This window comes from Argopecten irradians, chromosome 5 (genome assembly GCF_041381155.1).
Source record: "Argopecten irradians isolate NY chromosome 5, Ai_NY, whole genome shotgun sequence".
Taxonomy (NCBI): domain Eukaryota; kingdom Metazoa; phylum Mollusca; class Bivalvia; order Pectinida; family Pectinidae; genus Argopecten; species Argopecten irradians.
Window position 1 is genome coordinate 3,792,482 of NC_091138.1, and position 16,851 is coordinate 3,809,332.

The 16,851-nt window shown below is 35.7% G+C and overlaps 1 protein-coding gene across 2 annotated transcripts in view; it reads right to left on the reverse strand.

The window, feature by feature from the left end:
* Nucleotides 1-536: 536 nt before the first annotated feature.
* Nucleotides 537-16,851, reverse strand: part of LOC138322676 (uncharacterized) — a 62,168-nt gene continuing 45,853 nt past the window's right edge. For both annotated transcript variants that reach the window (XM_069266701.1, XM_069266700.1), the window contains exons 20-28: nt 16,444-16,598; nt 15,960-16,101; nt 7,470-7,596; nt 6,746-6,833; nt 6,367-6,528; nt 6,034-6,100; nt 2,372-2,744; nt 2,143-2,217; nt 537-1,171 (exon numbers count right to left, since the gene is read on the reverse strand). In XM_069266701.1, coding sequence (XP_069122802.1) covers nt 790-1,171; nt 2,143-2,217; nt 2,372-2,744; nt 6,034-6,100; nt 6,367-6,528; nt 6,746-6,833; nt 7,470-7,596; nt 15,960-16,101; nt 16,444-16,598 — 1,571 coding nt within the window. In that variant the 3' untranslated portion in view covers nt 537-789. The remainder of the gene's footprint in view (nt 1,172-2,142; nt 2,218-2,371; nt 2,745-6,033; nt 6,101-6,366; nt 6,529-6,745; nt 6,834-7,469; nt 7,597-15,959; nt 16,102-16,443; nt 16,599-16,851) is intronic.

Sequence of the window (16,851 nt, forward strand, 5' to 3'; positions counted from 1 at the left end):
ATATAATGTTTTCTAGCAAAAATGTACATGAAGCTTATTTAATGACATTTGTGTTGGATACTTTCTCTCGTTAGCATTAGCTCATCTGCGAGGACAACTGCTGGAAGCAAACTGGATCGATTGTTTTATAAGTATAAAATATTATTATATTATTCTAGCTTGATCGAATGTACATAATTGTTTAAATGCACTGTTTTCCTTGTGAAAGTACAGAAAGGGAAATGCCTCCAATACCGAATCATGATAACAATGGTATCAAAATTTAAAGCGAAAACAGACAATACGTACGCCAAAGTTGTCATCATTTTCAATCAGAAAGTTACTAGAATATAATACTTTATTACAAATGATAACAGGAAACGTTTAATTAGAGCGGACACTTCGATCTACAACGAATGGCGTAGTGTATTTCTACAGAAACTAAAGTGGTTTAATATCGGCTTGTCATCTGGTTTAAGACGTAAATTGTATCTTTTGTGAACTATCTATTTAACATTGAAACATTCATTACAGATAAAGAAAACTAATGATAATATTATACATTTTAATGCATACATTATAAATGATTACACTCGATAACATACATGAAACTTAATTGGAACGCTAATGAAACAATAATCCATGAGAAATATGACGCAAAGTTTGCATAAATGTGAAGTTTAGATATAAATGCATTATAAACAATCACACGGAAGAGTGTTTCAGATTCTTGATAAAATCCTTGAATCTAAAATCGTAATGAGGGACCTTTAATAAAAGATTTATCCTTTAGATAGATCGTTAGCAGATTTAATCAGAAGGGGGGCTCGGGGGAAGTGGCGGAAATGATTCCGATTTGGATGTATCCGAGTCTGTTCCAGTGTCTGTAGTAGTGGTATCAGACTGTGAACCCTCATTCTGTTGTGTAATCACGTCAGTCACCAGTCTTTGACTTGGAGGTTGTGGTAGAGCAGGGGGTAAGCTAGGTACAGAGGACTGGTGACCAAGCCTTTCCATGGAGGACCTGTTTGCTGAAACTGTTATAGCGAGATCCGGCTGCAGACGTGAAGGTGATGTCCGACGCTGGGGAGACCGTGGGGGAGAGGGGGATCCGGCCGGAGGGAGAGTGTTCGACAATTGTTTCTCAAGGACAGAGCTTGACTGGCGGTATTGATTTACGGAAATACCAGTCCTAAAAGTGTAAAAGCATCGAAATGGCCTTATGTATGAAAAGATACATGAACAAAACATTCATGAATTATCACACCTACCATATATATTTTTTAATCAAACAATCCGCCTGATATCCAGTGATTTCGCCCGTGTAATATTTTTGCGTAAGTCACTAGTATAATATGACCTGGAGTGATTTTTATTGGCTGGAAATTCATTGTGACGTCAGACAGAAACAATTAAAAGACGTAAGGAAAAATGACGTGACGTCAGGATTGTCAGGATGTCAGGGACACAATTGCGGCCTCTACTGGATTTTCGGATATATTTTGACGTTTAATTCTTTGTTATGTAGGTATTTGTCGTAATGTGATAAAATAATCTTTAATTTGTGTTCATTTTATTTGACATTTTACGAAACTCGTCTCGAAGTTTTAAGTTTTGCTTGACAAAGCTCGCAAAATTAAAAACTTCTATATTCAAAATAAAGATAACCTAAACACTACATATACGTTTTGAATATACATCATCATAACGCACGGTAATTGAACAACCATGGATATATTTCTATAAAGTACCTCATTAGAGTAAACGACACAAGACACTCTGCTATAAGACAGTTCAACCGGTCACAATAAGTATCCTAATTGATAAGCCTACGTCCCAAAATGCTCTGAGTTTAGCAGGAGAGGAACCAGTATATACTTGTACCATATACGTTATAGACCGTTATGTCTCGACCATACGTAGAACCAAAAAGTTTCCTTTTTATATCTTTACGTGTGTTTTAAGTATGGAATCAACATACATGACCGTTCAAAGATATATAAGGATTCTATGATGGATGAAAACAGTGATAATCTAGATGATAGCTATCGAATATCGCGGCTGATATTTACTTAGATGTCATCATGTAGTCACTAGGTCAGCTCATATGATGCGAAGTCTACGTCACCCACGAGGATATGTTAGGACGTGTTTATCACTCACCTAGACGGGCCCTGTGTTATCTCTTGAGTTGACCTGTGCGTCCAACTGAGCTGCGGTGGCGGTGGGTGTTCGTAACTAAACAAATAAAAAACAACAATGGTAATATCATATTCTAAAGTAACAATACATACACAACATACACTAGCATTTTTCGTGTGGATTGTATCCATTTCTTTTATTTATTATTGACTTACTATGAAGTGATCAGTTAGATAATAAGATGATATACCTTTGGGCGTCGGTGGTGCCTCCCACCCTTGTACTCGGTGTTCCACGGAGAGAAACAGATGACCTTCTCGGTATGTCGTATCCAGTGAAGTTTTCTCTTATACTAACTGACGATCGCCTGGGTATCCTGTCATTGTCGATATTCTCTTTAGAACCTCTGATATATACCGACGATCTTCTTGGTATGTTTTCGCTACTAATGTGATCTTTAGCACTCTGTGTCCTATGAAACGTTTTTTCGTGTATAGCACTGCCATGGGAACCAGGCAGCACTACCAAAGATTTCTTTGGAATCTCGTCACCTAAGATTTGTGTCCCGTGAAGCGATGCTGAAGATTCCCTGGCACCATGGGTCGTTAGACTTTGTTGATGTGCTTGAGAAATTGGAACAGGTTAATGAGAGGATGTACACAGTAAACTTGTACACATGAACACAGGCAGAACATCTTCAGGTGAATCTGACCCAAACAAAATGCTTGATCTTAATTTCACCTGAAATTTACCCGAAAATGACCTGGAATTTAGATCAATTCCTCATGAAAAAACGTCAGGTCAATTTCGCCTAAAATCAAAACCCTTCATGTGAATTTAGGTCAAATTTTCATGTGAATTTCAGGTAAATTTTAAATCAATTTCAATTAACATGAGGCCCATGGGCCTTAACGGTCAACTGAATATTGGCACAATACAACACCTCAAGGCAATACAAAAAACTTATAATAGAAGAAGTTCAGGTTCTGATATATTTGATGAATTAGACCATGAATGGAAGTCCCTTGATCCCCACCATGCTGCACATCCAATATCCAGTCTCTAGGCCTCTTAGTTATTTACAAGAAGTCTTTTAAATATTTTGTTCATCTTTTATTTTTTTTTCTGCATTATTTAATTCTACCGTCATTACATATCGTCATATTTTAATCCTCCATGTACACATGCATAAACGTATATCATAGCTGAAATTCATGTGTCATGTTTTTGTTGATATATTAACAGAACATTATTGTAGGATACGTTCAAAACTTTTCCACTTCTGACTGGTCTTCTTTGCTGCATTATGGGGGGCTAACATATATGTGGAGTATAGTTATAAATCTCTATAGTTTTTAATAAAGACTTTGCATGATTCTCAATCGGGTTATAATTTCTTTTGTTTTCTTAACGATATATATTTTTTATTAGCAAAATCAAAATATGAAGTCCTATAGGCTTCACATCTTTAATAATCCCAAATAGGAAAAAATCAGGTTTCCTTTCTATGATAATATCATAATGATATGCAACTAAGTTAATGAGACTTGTCCACAAAGATTGAATGTGTACACAGTCCCAGAAGAGGTGGCATATTGTTTCTGGTGCTCCACTGCAAAACTACATTCTCCATTCTAAAGTAGTTTACGCTTTGATAACATAGAGAGTGTAAGGAAAATTCTGTGATTAATTCTATATTGTAAACTTTGCAATTTCGAATCCTGTGTTTCAATAAACGGTAACGTGTAAAACTTCTCCCACTGATTGTTATCCAAAGACCTCTCTAAAATAACATGCCATCTCTCCTGGGATTTTTAATTTCACCCGAATAATTTTCCTGTTGTAAAAATATTTGGTTTTTTTGTTTAATATTGACACGATAAAAATTTGCTTGAATTAGATATAATCTTTGAAGATGCTTCACCGCCGACAAAGCATAAACGATACTCATCATTTGAACAAGAATTGGTGTTTAATCTTGCTTTTATATGTCTAAATAACACAAAAATAATGTAAAATAATTTATTTTGTCTATGGCCCATGCCCAATCAGTACTTCATTACAGTGTAGGACATAGTGCCAAGGATTTTTTTCTTGACGCAATCAATTATTTTTGATATTTTAAAGTAAGCAGCTCAAACTGTTCAATATTGGTAAGGATGTAAAGTAAGTAACTTTTGTAACTAAATAAAAATGCTAAGTCGTCTGGTCCTTTTTGATACATGAAAAATATCGCTTGTTATCGTGCGTTCCATTTGCAGATTCATACGAGTTGTATCGATACGAATCTGCTGTGTCTCAAATGGAACGTGCTGTACCAGCAGAACTGAACCAGTATAAGCGGTTCGTTTTGATAAGCGTACCACTTAGATTCAAGATGGCGGACTCGCGATTTCTCATTTGGCATCGAAATGTTTTCATTGTTGAAAACAAGACAGAGAGTATTTATATCCGATGGAATTATATGGATTATTTATATCAATGTATGCCGCCGAAACTTATTTAGATATTACTTTTATAGCCATTTTATTGTTAACATTGAAAATATTTTGCTTTTATATATTCGAAGCGTATCTTAAATATGGGTGCCGCCATCATTGAAAAATCCAAACGCGTTCCATTATGCGTGCCGTATCACTTAAGTACAACTGGTACGAAACCGCAAATGGAACGCACGGTCAGTTATACGTTTTATCGAAAACTCAATAGTACTGCCTAGAAAATGATATGACAAATAAAACGGCATATCCAATTGCTAATAGTCATTGAGAAAAAAGAATTCCCTAGTATGGCATATATATGTTTTCAACAATTTTCCTCCCAAAACAAGTAACAAGTGGAGGTAATTTAAAAATAAAGTCAAACCAAGTATTAGCTTCCCATAAAGCTAAGAAGGCTACCATACAGCATTATTTATTAGGAAGCGATAATAGGAAAGCTTGACGAATTGTTCTGTTCACAGTTAGCTGCCATAGTTCTTATGACAATTCATTTTTGAAGAATGATAATTTAAATGCTTTCACATTCAAAGTAAAAGATAATCAACTTCATGATATTCATGAAAGGGCCACAAGGCTACCTTTCAGAAACAAAACAAAAAAACATATAAAAGTCTCTTTCACACAATTATAACATAATGAAATTGATAATGATGACCAAAGATGAGGTTACAACACGAACGAAGAAATAGTCAACTAACACGACGTCGGGAAACATACTAAGACCTGCGTTATGAATTTGTTTATTTTAATAAAGTTGTTCAGAAGGTGTAGTGGGCATCTTCCTAATGCTAACAAATTTTCCGTCTATTATACACTGTACTGATATACATGTACATGTACTTGGACAAGTTCATGAAATACATATACGCATAGAAACAAGCATATCATAGCGCATACAGTTCCACAATATCCCCTAAGTAAAGACTAACTTTGTGTCAGCTTTTCCCATGCAACGGACAGTTTTTACAAGCAGGTCATGATCATCTAGCTAACAGTACTAGTTAGGCTAGATATAGATCCTCCTTGCGCTCCTGAAAATATTTCTATTCGGTACGTGTAGCGCCGCCTTGTGTGACTTCTGAGAATAATGTCCGACAACCAGAAAAAAACATTCGGACTTCTCTGGGTTTATCTAATGATAATTTGTTTGCAATAATTTCCCCACAGGCACCCCTTACACACTTGAACTCTTCAACAACAAGTAACCAATCAACACACGTAAATCGTTTTTGCCAGCCAATCAAAGTGAACAGACTATTTATAACCATGTGAAATCCCTACAACATGGCAGGCAAAGCGACCGATTATAATAGCTACCATCCCAGCACAAGGATGGTAGCAAATACACAATGTTGTAACCTACGAGGCCATCTTTGACTGGTATGTTTGATCATTGGCAGATATAGCTTACCAGCTTCTCCAGAAGTACCGTGTCTGCTAGGGTGGTCATGGATAGATTGACGAGTGGTGACTTCCTCCTAAGAACGAACAAGATGAATACTACACAATCTAAACCGTAGTGCAATGGATTGAAATTGTATAATGTTATAAAGCCTTCTTTAAAACTTACCTTACAATAAAGTGAAATTCACTGGAAATGTAATTACTTGTTCTGATTGGTTACAATACATAATTAGGAGTTAGGAGAAATCAGAACAATGCATAGAACACCAATTTTCCTATCTGAGCTGTTGTGACCATTTTACTTGTTTACTTGTTTTGTTATGTACATCGCAAACATCACCTGTACGTCATCTCCGTCGTCGTCAGAGTTCGATGAACCTTGGAGGTTAACTTCAATATCGCCAGGCTCGGAGCTCACTGATACTTTTTCTTGTGTATCTTTCATATCGACACTAGAATCTCCTTCAGTTTCACCAGCATTTTCAATGGGAACCAATTCAGCCTAAACAAAACACCTCTTCAGTGTTATATTTTAGGGTTTAGCAATATACCTAGGTTACAGACGCGTCATAACAGGACATTTTATTAAATATGATTATTTAATAAAAATGATCCAAAGTAATATATGCTGCCAAGCCACACAAACGCGATTAATTCGTTTCACGTAATGGATGCACAAACCTATTGCTTACAATATTTTGAAATAATCATAAATTTACCTTGTCAAGGTCTTCAACACCTGGAGGTGATATTTTAATTCCAGCTGTTCTCTTTCTGATTTCCTTCAGTTTCTGAAGAATTGGGCGTCTGAAAAAAGTTTGATTAACTAGTAAGTTTGTACATACAGGAAGTTCAGATTCAATGTCGAGATGGTCATTGACATAACGATTGAGGAAACTACCATTCGTATGAATTCAATGTTATTTGGAAACTATATATTCCAAGTCTTTAAGCATATCTTCTCAAAGCAGGTGGGATCCACCTGCATACCCCTATGGCAAGAAAACTTGCTTTTTATTCTATTAAAATACCGATATCGGAAATTTAAATTTCAATACCGGAAATTTTAATTCCTATATCGGAAATCCTAATTCAAATATCAGAAAATCTAATTCCGATATCGGAAATTCTCTTTTTGATATCAGGAATCAGAAAACAATTTTTCATGTCAGAAATTCTAATACTGATATGGGAAATTCTATTTCCAATATCAGAAATTAAAAGTTATTTCCGATATTACAAATAGAATTTCCGATATCGGCAGTAGAATTTCCGATATCGGGAAATATAATTCCCTATATCGGATTTAGAATTTCCGATATTGGAAATTCGTAATAAAAAGTAACTTTGCTTGCCATATACCCCGATTATAACACATGCATGTATACACAGGTATTATACTGCATATTCTACAAGCGCTCCTCTCTCTAAAAAATTAATTACATGCGATCTTCCCTCGCCAGCTGACAGATCTTATATGTGGAACACATCAGGACCAATGCAGCGAAAACAGCCATGACTATGAGGAAAGTCTGCACTCCGGTAACTTCCACCATAACAGCCGTGTGAACTGAAATATTTACAGATTACAGTTAACTGTTCATGAAAATATACATAACGAACAAAGCAGTGGAAGGAAGCAAACGAAATATTGATCAGAAAATATTCTCAGAGGAGAGCAAGTGTTTGTGCATATTTTATACTACTTTTATTTAGTGAAGAAGTCTGGTTTGCATTGTGAAGGCCTACAACGGAAGAATGTAATAAGGGTGCATGGATGTGAGGTATCATGTACACAATAATTTAAATGTCATTTACGTGTTACTATTTTCAATTTCAACAAATTTTATTGCAAAAAATATGCAAATGGATTTGGCAACAGGCAAAGCCTATATTAGCCATCTCCAAACAAATCCGGTATAGTACAATTATCAACAAAATATTTTAACATTTAACATTACATTATAAATGAATATTATTATTAGTGTATCTCCCCAACCTATCATAGTAGAAAAATCTAAAAAAAATCTTTTAGTTTCAGATATATATTCTGATATGCATTGCAATAAATATGTATTTTTTTCTTCATCACAATTGTCACAACCATGCAGTAGATTTTTTGTGTTAAAATGCGAGTGGGGGATATTAGAATTATGTATGTTGGTTCTGAGTGATGATCTTTGTTCATTAAATAAAGGACATATGAAAAGATAATGTTCGGCTGTTTCATTACCAAGGCCACAAGAACTAATTGGAGAATCACTCAAATGATCGCGAAATAGGTCAGAATTTAGATTGCTAGAGGAATTTCTGAGCTGGCACAGAGTAATATTTGTAATTCGAGAACCTTTGTTTATAAAGGTATTTGTTATATCAGGTTCCATTTTATTAATGTTAAAAAGGAGTGTTTTAAATTGTGCAACAGTATTAACATTCGATAAGTCAAAGTTTAAAGCGAAATAATTAAATTCTCTAAAGGTATTTGGAAAAAAAACTAGTATAGTAACTTGCAGTTCTGCACATAGGAATATTAAAATATCTTGTCATCCTTAGTGGATATCTCTCATTTTCAGGCTGATATAAAAATGGTTGTACAGTTTCAATCAAATGCTGTGGAGCAAATCCACGGAGTATCTTAAACATAAGAATAAGTTTTTGTTTTTGACGCCGATCAGAGAGAGATTCCCAAGCTAGTTCTTTATAAAGTATATCATGGGAGGTACCTCTGCGCAATCCCGTTATAATCCTAGCGGCTTCTAAGTGGACAGACTCTAACAGAAGTTTACATTGTTTAGTACAGTTATCCCATAAAACTTCAGCATATTCTAAAATAGGTAAAATATAACTTTTATAAATGTTTAAAAGAGTTTTACGTGACACTCTTTTTTTAATGTTTTTAAAATATTTATCCTTTTAAATGCTTTCTGGTATACATAATCTATGTGATGAGTCCATTTACAATCGTCAGAAAGTAAAACTCCTAAATGTCTATGTGTGCTAGCTGTATGAACCGTGTTATTGTCAAAGTATATATCGGGATGAATGACGTTTCGTTTCCTTGAAAATATTAATGATTCAGTTTTAGTGGGGTTTAACTTTATGTCCCATTTTAGAGCACAGGTACTTATATTCGAAAGATTTTGTGAAAGTGTATGGGCAGCATAGATTTGGTTATTATCAATTACTTCACTAATCGAAGTGTCATCTGCAAACAATTTGTTATTCACTAGTAACAATATTATTTATGTCGTTAATATATAATAGAAATAAAAAAGGGCCTAAGACAGATCCCTGAGGGACTCCAGCGTTAACAGTTTTAAAAGTAGAGAAAATGCCTTCAGTTAAAACACGTTGCTTCCTATCAGTAAGATAATTTCTAAACCACCCTAATAATTTCCCTTTAAAACCATAAGATTCTAATTTAAATAATAGTCCATCATGTCACACTCTATCAAAGGCTTTACATATATCACAGAAAACAGACCGAACTTCTTTTCCTTTGTCTAATGAGTCAGCGATATTATTGTATATCGAAAGAAGTTGGTTCACAGTTGAATCACCGGGAATGAAGCCGGACTGATGTTTGGTGATTACTTCACAATCACGTAGGTAATTATAGAGATATTTAAAAATTACTTTTTCTATTATTTTACTGAAGCAAGAGGTGATAGAGATGGGTCGATAGTTGGAAATATCATTTACATCACCTTTCCCTTTGTATATGGCATTGATATTAGCAGCTTTCAATGGCAAGGGAATACAACCGGTTTCCATAGTTTTATTGCAGAGAAGGGTAAGAGGAATAGAAATAGAGGGTGTCAATAGTTTTATGAATTTTGGGACAATACCATCAGGTCCCGCAGGTTTCTTTTCATTAAGATTAGAAAGCTGATCTTTGATATCCTGTTCAGTAAATACAATATTGTCAATCTTAAAAGGAAACTCGGGAGGAGGGGGAAGAGGATCAAGATCATTAGAAGAAGTGGAGATTGAAGAGAAGTATGTATTTAGGTGTTCCGCTTTTTCAAAAGGATGTTGGAGAAAAGACTAATTATGTCTTAAAGGGGGAATAGACGTTTGCTTATTATTAATTTTAAACAAATATTTAGCAAAGATGTTACTATCGCTAGGATTCATCGTTTGTTGTCGTCTGTCATCCATGCTGTGAAAGTGCATTTACGTCGCGGATCAGGTGTTGTGTGATTGGATGAAAGTAAGGGTGGGTGTGTCAATGTATCGTGACCACCGATGAGTTCGTGTAGTTTATGAGGCGGGAGTTCACGTGAAACTAGCGGGTTAATTTTAGTGACGTAAATCTTATTTATAGAGTCGTGAACAAAAAGTGTTGGCCAAATCCGAGAGGAACTCCTCGAACCCTGGGTCTGAGCTGGGTTTGACACGAATAGAGTTCAAAATTTGAATTAATGTTCGTAATTCGAGTTATAACCATCGCCGTTGTGTTTAAACACGCACCGCTCGTGTTAACTCTAGAGTTTCACGTGAACTCGCTCATAGTCTCGGGTACACGTGTCGCACAAATAGTACAGATCGATTTCCTTCTTTGTCTATTCATTGGTTTTTAGGGGCGAAAATATGGCAAAAAATTATAATTGCGAGTAGAAATGGTCCTGAGAAATAACGAAAATTAGTTAGCACTTGTAAAAATACTATAGTTTTGTATTTTGTTATATCGTTAGTTTAGGGCAAAAAGTATCAACAGGATTGAGACAACATTCGCACTAATGTTACAGAAAACATAATTTTATCAATTTTTTTATTTTCGGCCAGCAAATTTGCAAAGATGGTTTATTTCAAGCTCAAATATCTCAAAAAGTAGAACGAGAACACCCAACTTTCTGTACAGATTTGAAATCTGCATGAAAAATGCAAGAAAATAAGAACTGTAAGAAGAAAATAGCATGGGTTTTCCCAAAAGTATAGAACTACCTTAAGTTACAGAGACATTGCCTTATAAAGTGGTTCCATGTTGTGCTACATTATTCTTGTGAGAACTACAGGGTATTCTCCCATTTACTCTAGTGCTAGTAATGTAGTCCCAGTGAGTAGCGTTGCCGGTCTAAAAGCCCCACATCAAGGTCGTTCTACTAGGGGTTTACCCCACTAACATCAATAAATCTAGGTATGTCATCAATGGGGGTAAACAAGAAAGAGAAGAAGGAACCCCAAACTTAAAATGGCACCACTAATTTCTAAGACTTCCTCATTCATTTTAAGTAAATTTTAACTGGAATGGTTTGACAGACGTGGAAAAGGCACAGCAGATAACTATGTGCTTAAGGGGGTCTGCACAGAGGGTACTTTCAGAATTACGACCACCTGAAATGGCTGACTTTGAAATAGTTAAGATAATTTTGACTAACCGGTTTGATCCCTTGTGTAGGGAAACCGCTTGTAAGTCCCAGTTTAGAAATTGATATAGGAAGGAGGGAGAACGCTTAGTTGTGTACTGAGAAGCTCTAAGGTTAGCTGCCTGTAAGGCTTATCCTCGTAGACATTTGGATTTGTTAGGAGATTTGGTGGAGCAATTTATTGATGGGCTGAACAATTATGACTTAGGCAGGGTTTTTTCAATTTTCGCATGTTAAGACGCTTGACCAGGCGGTAAGTGCAGCTATTGAATACGAGTTATTAAGTGCTAGAAATGTTGGCTCAATTCCGTAAGGAAGCCAAGGGAACGATACCTCGAAGCTTCTGTTTTTTGTTCAGACTATGTCCAATGAGGCTAGTATGCTGGTCCTGATGGTACTTTAGGAATACTAAGCTTGTATAGCACAAATACGCAAGGATTTCTTCCTATCAAAACATCTCCTAGACGGCAATCTCAAAAAGAGGTAGGAGAAATGGAGTAAGTTCTATTCCGTGGGCTGCTCAAGTCGTTGTGTGGTCTAAAAATATGGTTCTATCCCTTTTTTTATAGACTATCGGAAGTTAAAATCAGTTACCAGAAAGGATGCTTACCCGCTTCCTAATGCCACTTGGTCTTTGTCACACCCCTGCTACTTTTTCGCGGTTAATGCAATTGGTTCTAGATAGATTAGAATGGTTCAAGTGTCTTTGCTATCTTAATGATGTTATCTGTTTTGGTGCCTCATTCCATTCGGTCATGTCCATTTTAAGATGTGTTTTTAAATTAAAAGGAGGGAGAAAGTAAACCTTATTTCATACTCAGGTTTCCTATCTCGGGCATATTGCGTCAGAAGCTGGTATAAGCTATTATTGTTCCAGATTTCTCTGAAATTGAAGCTTTGACTAAGAAAGGGAAGGTGTTCTCGTAGGATGTAAAATATCAGCATTCTTTTCAAACACTCAAAACTCATGCACATTTATTTTGGATTGTGATGCCAGCAATTTTGGTATGGGCTGTGTCCTTAGTCAAATTAAGGTTGGAAAGGAAAGGGTCATTGGGTACGCAAGTAAAACTCTCAGTCGGTCACAGCAGAACTATTGTACCACTCGTAGGGAGTTATTGGCTGTAGTAACATTCTTGAAATCAGGCATTATATTGGGGTACCCATTTCGTCATACGCAACGATCACGCATCTCTAACTCGGTTGAAAAATGTCAAAGAACTTGAAGGCCTATTGGCTAGGTGGATAAGTGTAGTCGACATATTTGATTGGCAATGCTGATGGATTTCGCGTAGTCCCAAGAAACAGTGTGGTAGATCATAGTGTCCAGACTGTGAAACTTCTGTAAATGTCTCTCCTTCCGAAGACCAAACAAATATGTCTAAAATGGAGAGTCAACAATATTTTTCTAATTGGATAGATACATGGTGAGTTGTGAAGCTTAGACATGAACAGGATAATGACCAAAATATAGCTAAATTCAAACAACGTAAGGCTAATTTGTCAATCATATCCAAAAGAGATGAAATGCTGGGTTTTTCGTATGAATTACGACTGTGCAGCAAATGTGGGACAAGATTTCATTACTGGAGAATGAATTATCCTATGTAGTAGACCAATGTCCAGATGGGAGTTATATATACTGAGTCGTTGCTCCTTTTAGTGTGAAGGAACAAGTATTGCATCAACTACATTACAGCTCCACTGCAGGTCATTTAGGTAAAGACAAAATTCTGTCATAAATTAGATGGTTTTATTGGCCTGGCTTATCTGATGATATGAGGAGATGGTGCAGAAAGTATACTATTGGTCCACAGCGTGAACCTGGTCCAGGCCTGGGAAAGGTTCCATTAATTAAATCCAACATAAAATCAGGTGTCCCGTTCACTCGATAGGACCTCTATAGACATCTTTAAAAGTGGTATTCCTGTAACAAACATTAGTAATTGTTGCATAGAGGTAGTGTGCGACTATTTTTTTTTCTAAACGGGTTTAGGTGTATGCCCTACCCAATCACACAGTAGTTAAAATATAAATGTAAATTATGCCAGTTATGTCAGAAGTTAGATCATCATAAAATGGTTGAGTTGAACGGTTTAACTGTAACCTAATCAGTATGATGACTGGGGTGATAATTTACCGTATGTTCTTATGGCTTACAGAGCTACAGCTCAAATAGGCACTGAGTGTAGCTCTAATCTAGTTATGCTAGAGAAAGAAACAAACTGTCCTTTAGATATAGTCATGGGAGTTCTCTCCCCTGAATCACACCCTGTGTGTCCAAATATTTACAGGAAGCTGCAGTACGTCAGAAAAACTACTATGACTAAGTGTTGAAACCTGGGTCTTATGAGGTGGGGATTTTGTTTGGAGGTGGTATCCCACAATCCTTTCGCGTAAGTTAGGAAAAGGGTGGGCAGGTCCCTACAAGGTATTGGAAAAAAGCCATCTTGAACTTAAATTATAGAACTAAAACCTGGTTCTCGGATTTCCCTATCCAGGACTTCCCCTGTCCAGGACTTCCCCTGTCCATGTAGACCATTTAAAATCCTATGAGGGGAAATCCATTCTTTTTGCTTACAGCGAAAAAGAAGATAAAAATGTGTGTTGATCACCCCAGGTCAGCCAAGACGATGACCTTGACATTGGTGGAATAGGGATATTTCCCTCTTACTCTAGAAAACACAAGAACCTTTAGTTGATTTGGTAGGGAAATCCGCCTTAACGTCCCCTTCAGTCCCACTTAGATAGTGTCCTTGTTCTCTTATTTTCTGTTTTGTCTGGCGTTTTGTACTTTCATCTGAAATACTGACTGAAAATTAAATAATGAATAATGAAGTTATAATTAACTATGTATGTTTCTCTTAAAAGAAAGAGAAGGAGTTGTGATTCATTCCTCACATTTATGGATAGAAAGCTTTAATCCGAGTAATTTTATATGCTATATGTTTTTAATCTATGGTATAAGGGTTTATTTATTTAAAAAACGTGATTTCAAATATTTGCTATGCCTGATATGGAGGAGTCAGATGGGGATGTGAGAGGCATCCTTGCCAATACCCGTCCAACGTGGAGGGAGGGAGGAATGTGCTGTCCAGTTGCACACTGTGAAACAAAGACATTGCGCAGATATCTATGCTCGCACAGTATTTAGACACACGTGTTTTAGGTGCACATTCTACCATATTAGACGGAACCAGGTCAGGCGTCATCTTAGTAGATCACATAAGACGCCAGAAGCCGAAAGCAAGAAAGGGTATTGAACACTGAGTATATACCACCAGGGATGGTAAGGATCCCCATAAAGAGGGCCCCGGCTAAAATACCGGGTGAATAGTTGCTTCGATATATAAATGAAATGTGGCATTAACTTTGTGACAGACTGTGATTTGTGCGTTATACATACATATATTTAGACAATTGTTGCCCTGGTAGGAATTGTTATATTTATATTTTGGTATATTTATACATATCTACTCATATGATCACACAAACTTTATGTTTGATAAAAAAATTAAGTTACATATTTTATTAAGTTATTAAAGTCTGATAGTACTATTACTTGGATATATATAATATACAGGTCTGTTTTGTTATATTGTTTATTTTTATATTTGTTACATTTTGAATTTATATTTCTATACAGGTTGTTGTTGAAATTTTTTTCGTTAGCCTGTATAAAAATAGTTATTTCCTAAAAAGAAAGGATGGTATGTTGGAAGTCTGGTATGAATGTGAGCGCATGGAGTAAGCCTACTACGGAAGAATGTGACATAGCGTATAACATTAATTTTCATTATTTTTCTGGATTTTTTGCCACTTCTCTTTGGTCAGAAACACGCCACGTGATCACCGATAAAACAATATATCGCCCGATTATTCCGGAAGTAGTTTATAGAAAAAGTATATTGCATTCATTAATTATCCGGAGCCATTTAATAATGAATAAGCTTTATGTTTATTCTGAAATTCGGCCAGGTTAGTTGGGCCTACATGTATGTAAAGGAAAGTTATTAGTTGTTCTTACTGAATGCAGTACTAAGTACAAGAAAATGGATCTCAATATGAATCTTTAATATATATATATCGAAGTGGATAATTTCAAAGGAGAGGAACTATACATTTAATTGATCACTGTGTCCTAAACATGGAGCTACATGTGCACAAATTGATGGTGTTTCATATTTTGTTTTTAAATTGTTAACATGTTAAAAAATAAAAGAATAAAACTATCATCAAAAAGCAGAACTTACAATGTAATCCTTATTTAGATTCACACTCATATCAAGATGTGAAAAATCCAGGTACATGTCTGTATTTATGTGTGTGTATGTCCCAGCGGCGGCCTAGGTAAATGGTGACGTGGGTGTGGTAATATATAATTGTGACCTGTGTTTAATAAACTCTTTGAAATGTTTACGTGAGTTATTATTTCTTGGTAGAAAGTTTACTCCGAACCCCCTAACCAGAACCTGGGTTAGGTGCGGTGGGCGATACGCCTAGAACATTTTGCATAGGTATAAGCTTAACATTCAAAACAACCTTAACCAATATTGTTCCTTACCATGTTCAATGCTATCTTTGGTCAACACAAAAGCAATGTGATTGGCTAATTGTCCATCGTAGTTGACCATACAAACATACAGTCCAGATCCATGGTGTTTGGCTGACAAGGTTAGTGACCCGAGATAGGAGTCACCGGGTAACTTAAACAAAAAAGAACTAAAATGTATTCTTGCTCTCAACCTCCACTCATACATTATTACATGCTCTACGCATGGTCTTCCATACAAAACATCTTCACTTTTAGTAATCCCATTGACAGCCAGATATTCTGTATTTATTTTACAAAACAAGTACCAGTAACAACCATAGGGATGATCAAAGTTTGTAATATCAGCAGTTCGGACAAATAATATTAAATTATCAAGGTGATCTGACCCTTTAACAAACAAAGATGAAATACATGTTATGGCTCCCAAAAAGTTAAACATAAACCCATAACATTATACGGATAAATTATTAATTTAAAAGAGTTGATAATATACCTTTGGTATGATCTTTTGGCCAGGACCGGATTTTATTTTCTTGTCTACATGAAACCATTCCACATAAACCTCACTCCCAGAATGCACGTACCCGGAGAAGTCACACCGAAGTACTACCTCATTGTCGGTTTGTTCCAGGACGTCCATAACCTTCTCTAAAATCACCAAGATGAAACATTCCATCGGAAAAAAAGTCCGACAGACTATACAATTTTACATACAACTTAGATACAGTAATGCAATCTACAACATGTACTTCTAGAATATGTTCTTATATATAGTAATGATAATTTATCAAGTTTTGGCTTAGATATATTTTCAGCATTTAAGTTGGCAGAAACAAATAGAGCTTTTCAGCACTTTTTTTATAAAAAAGTACATTGCAATTGATTTGAGTAATTGTATTTT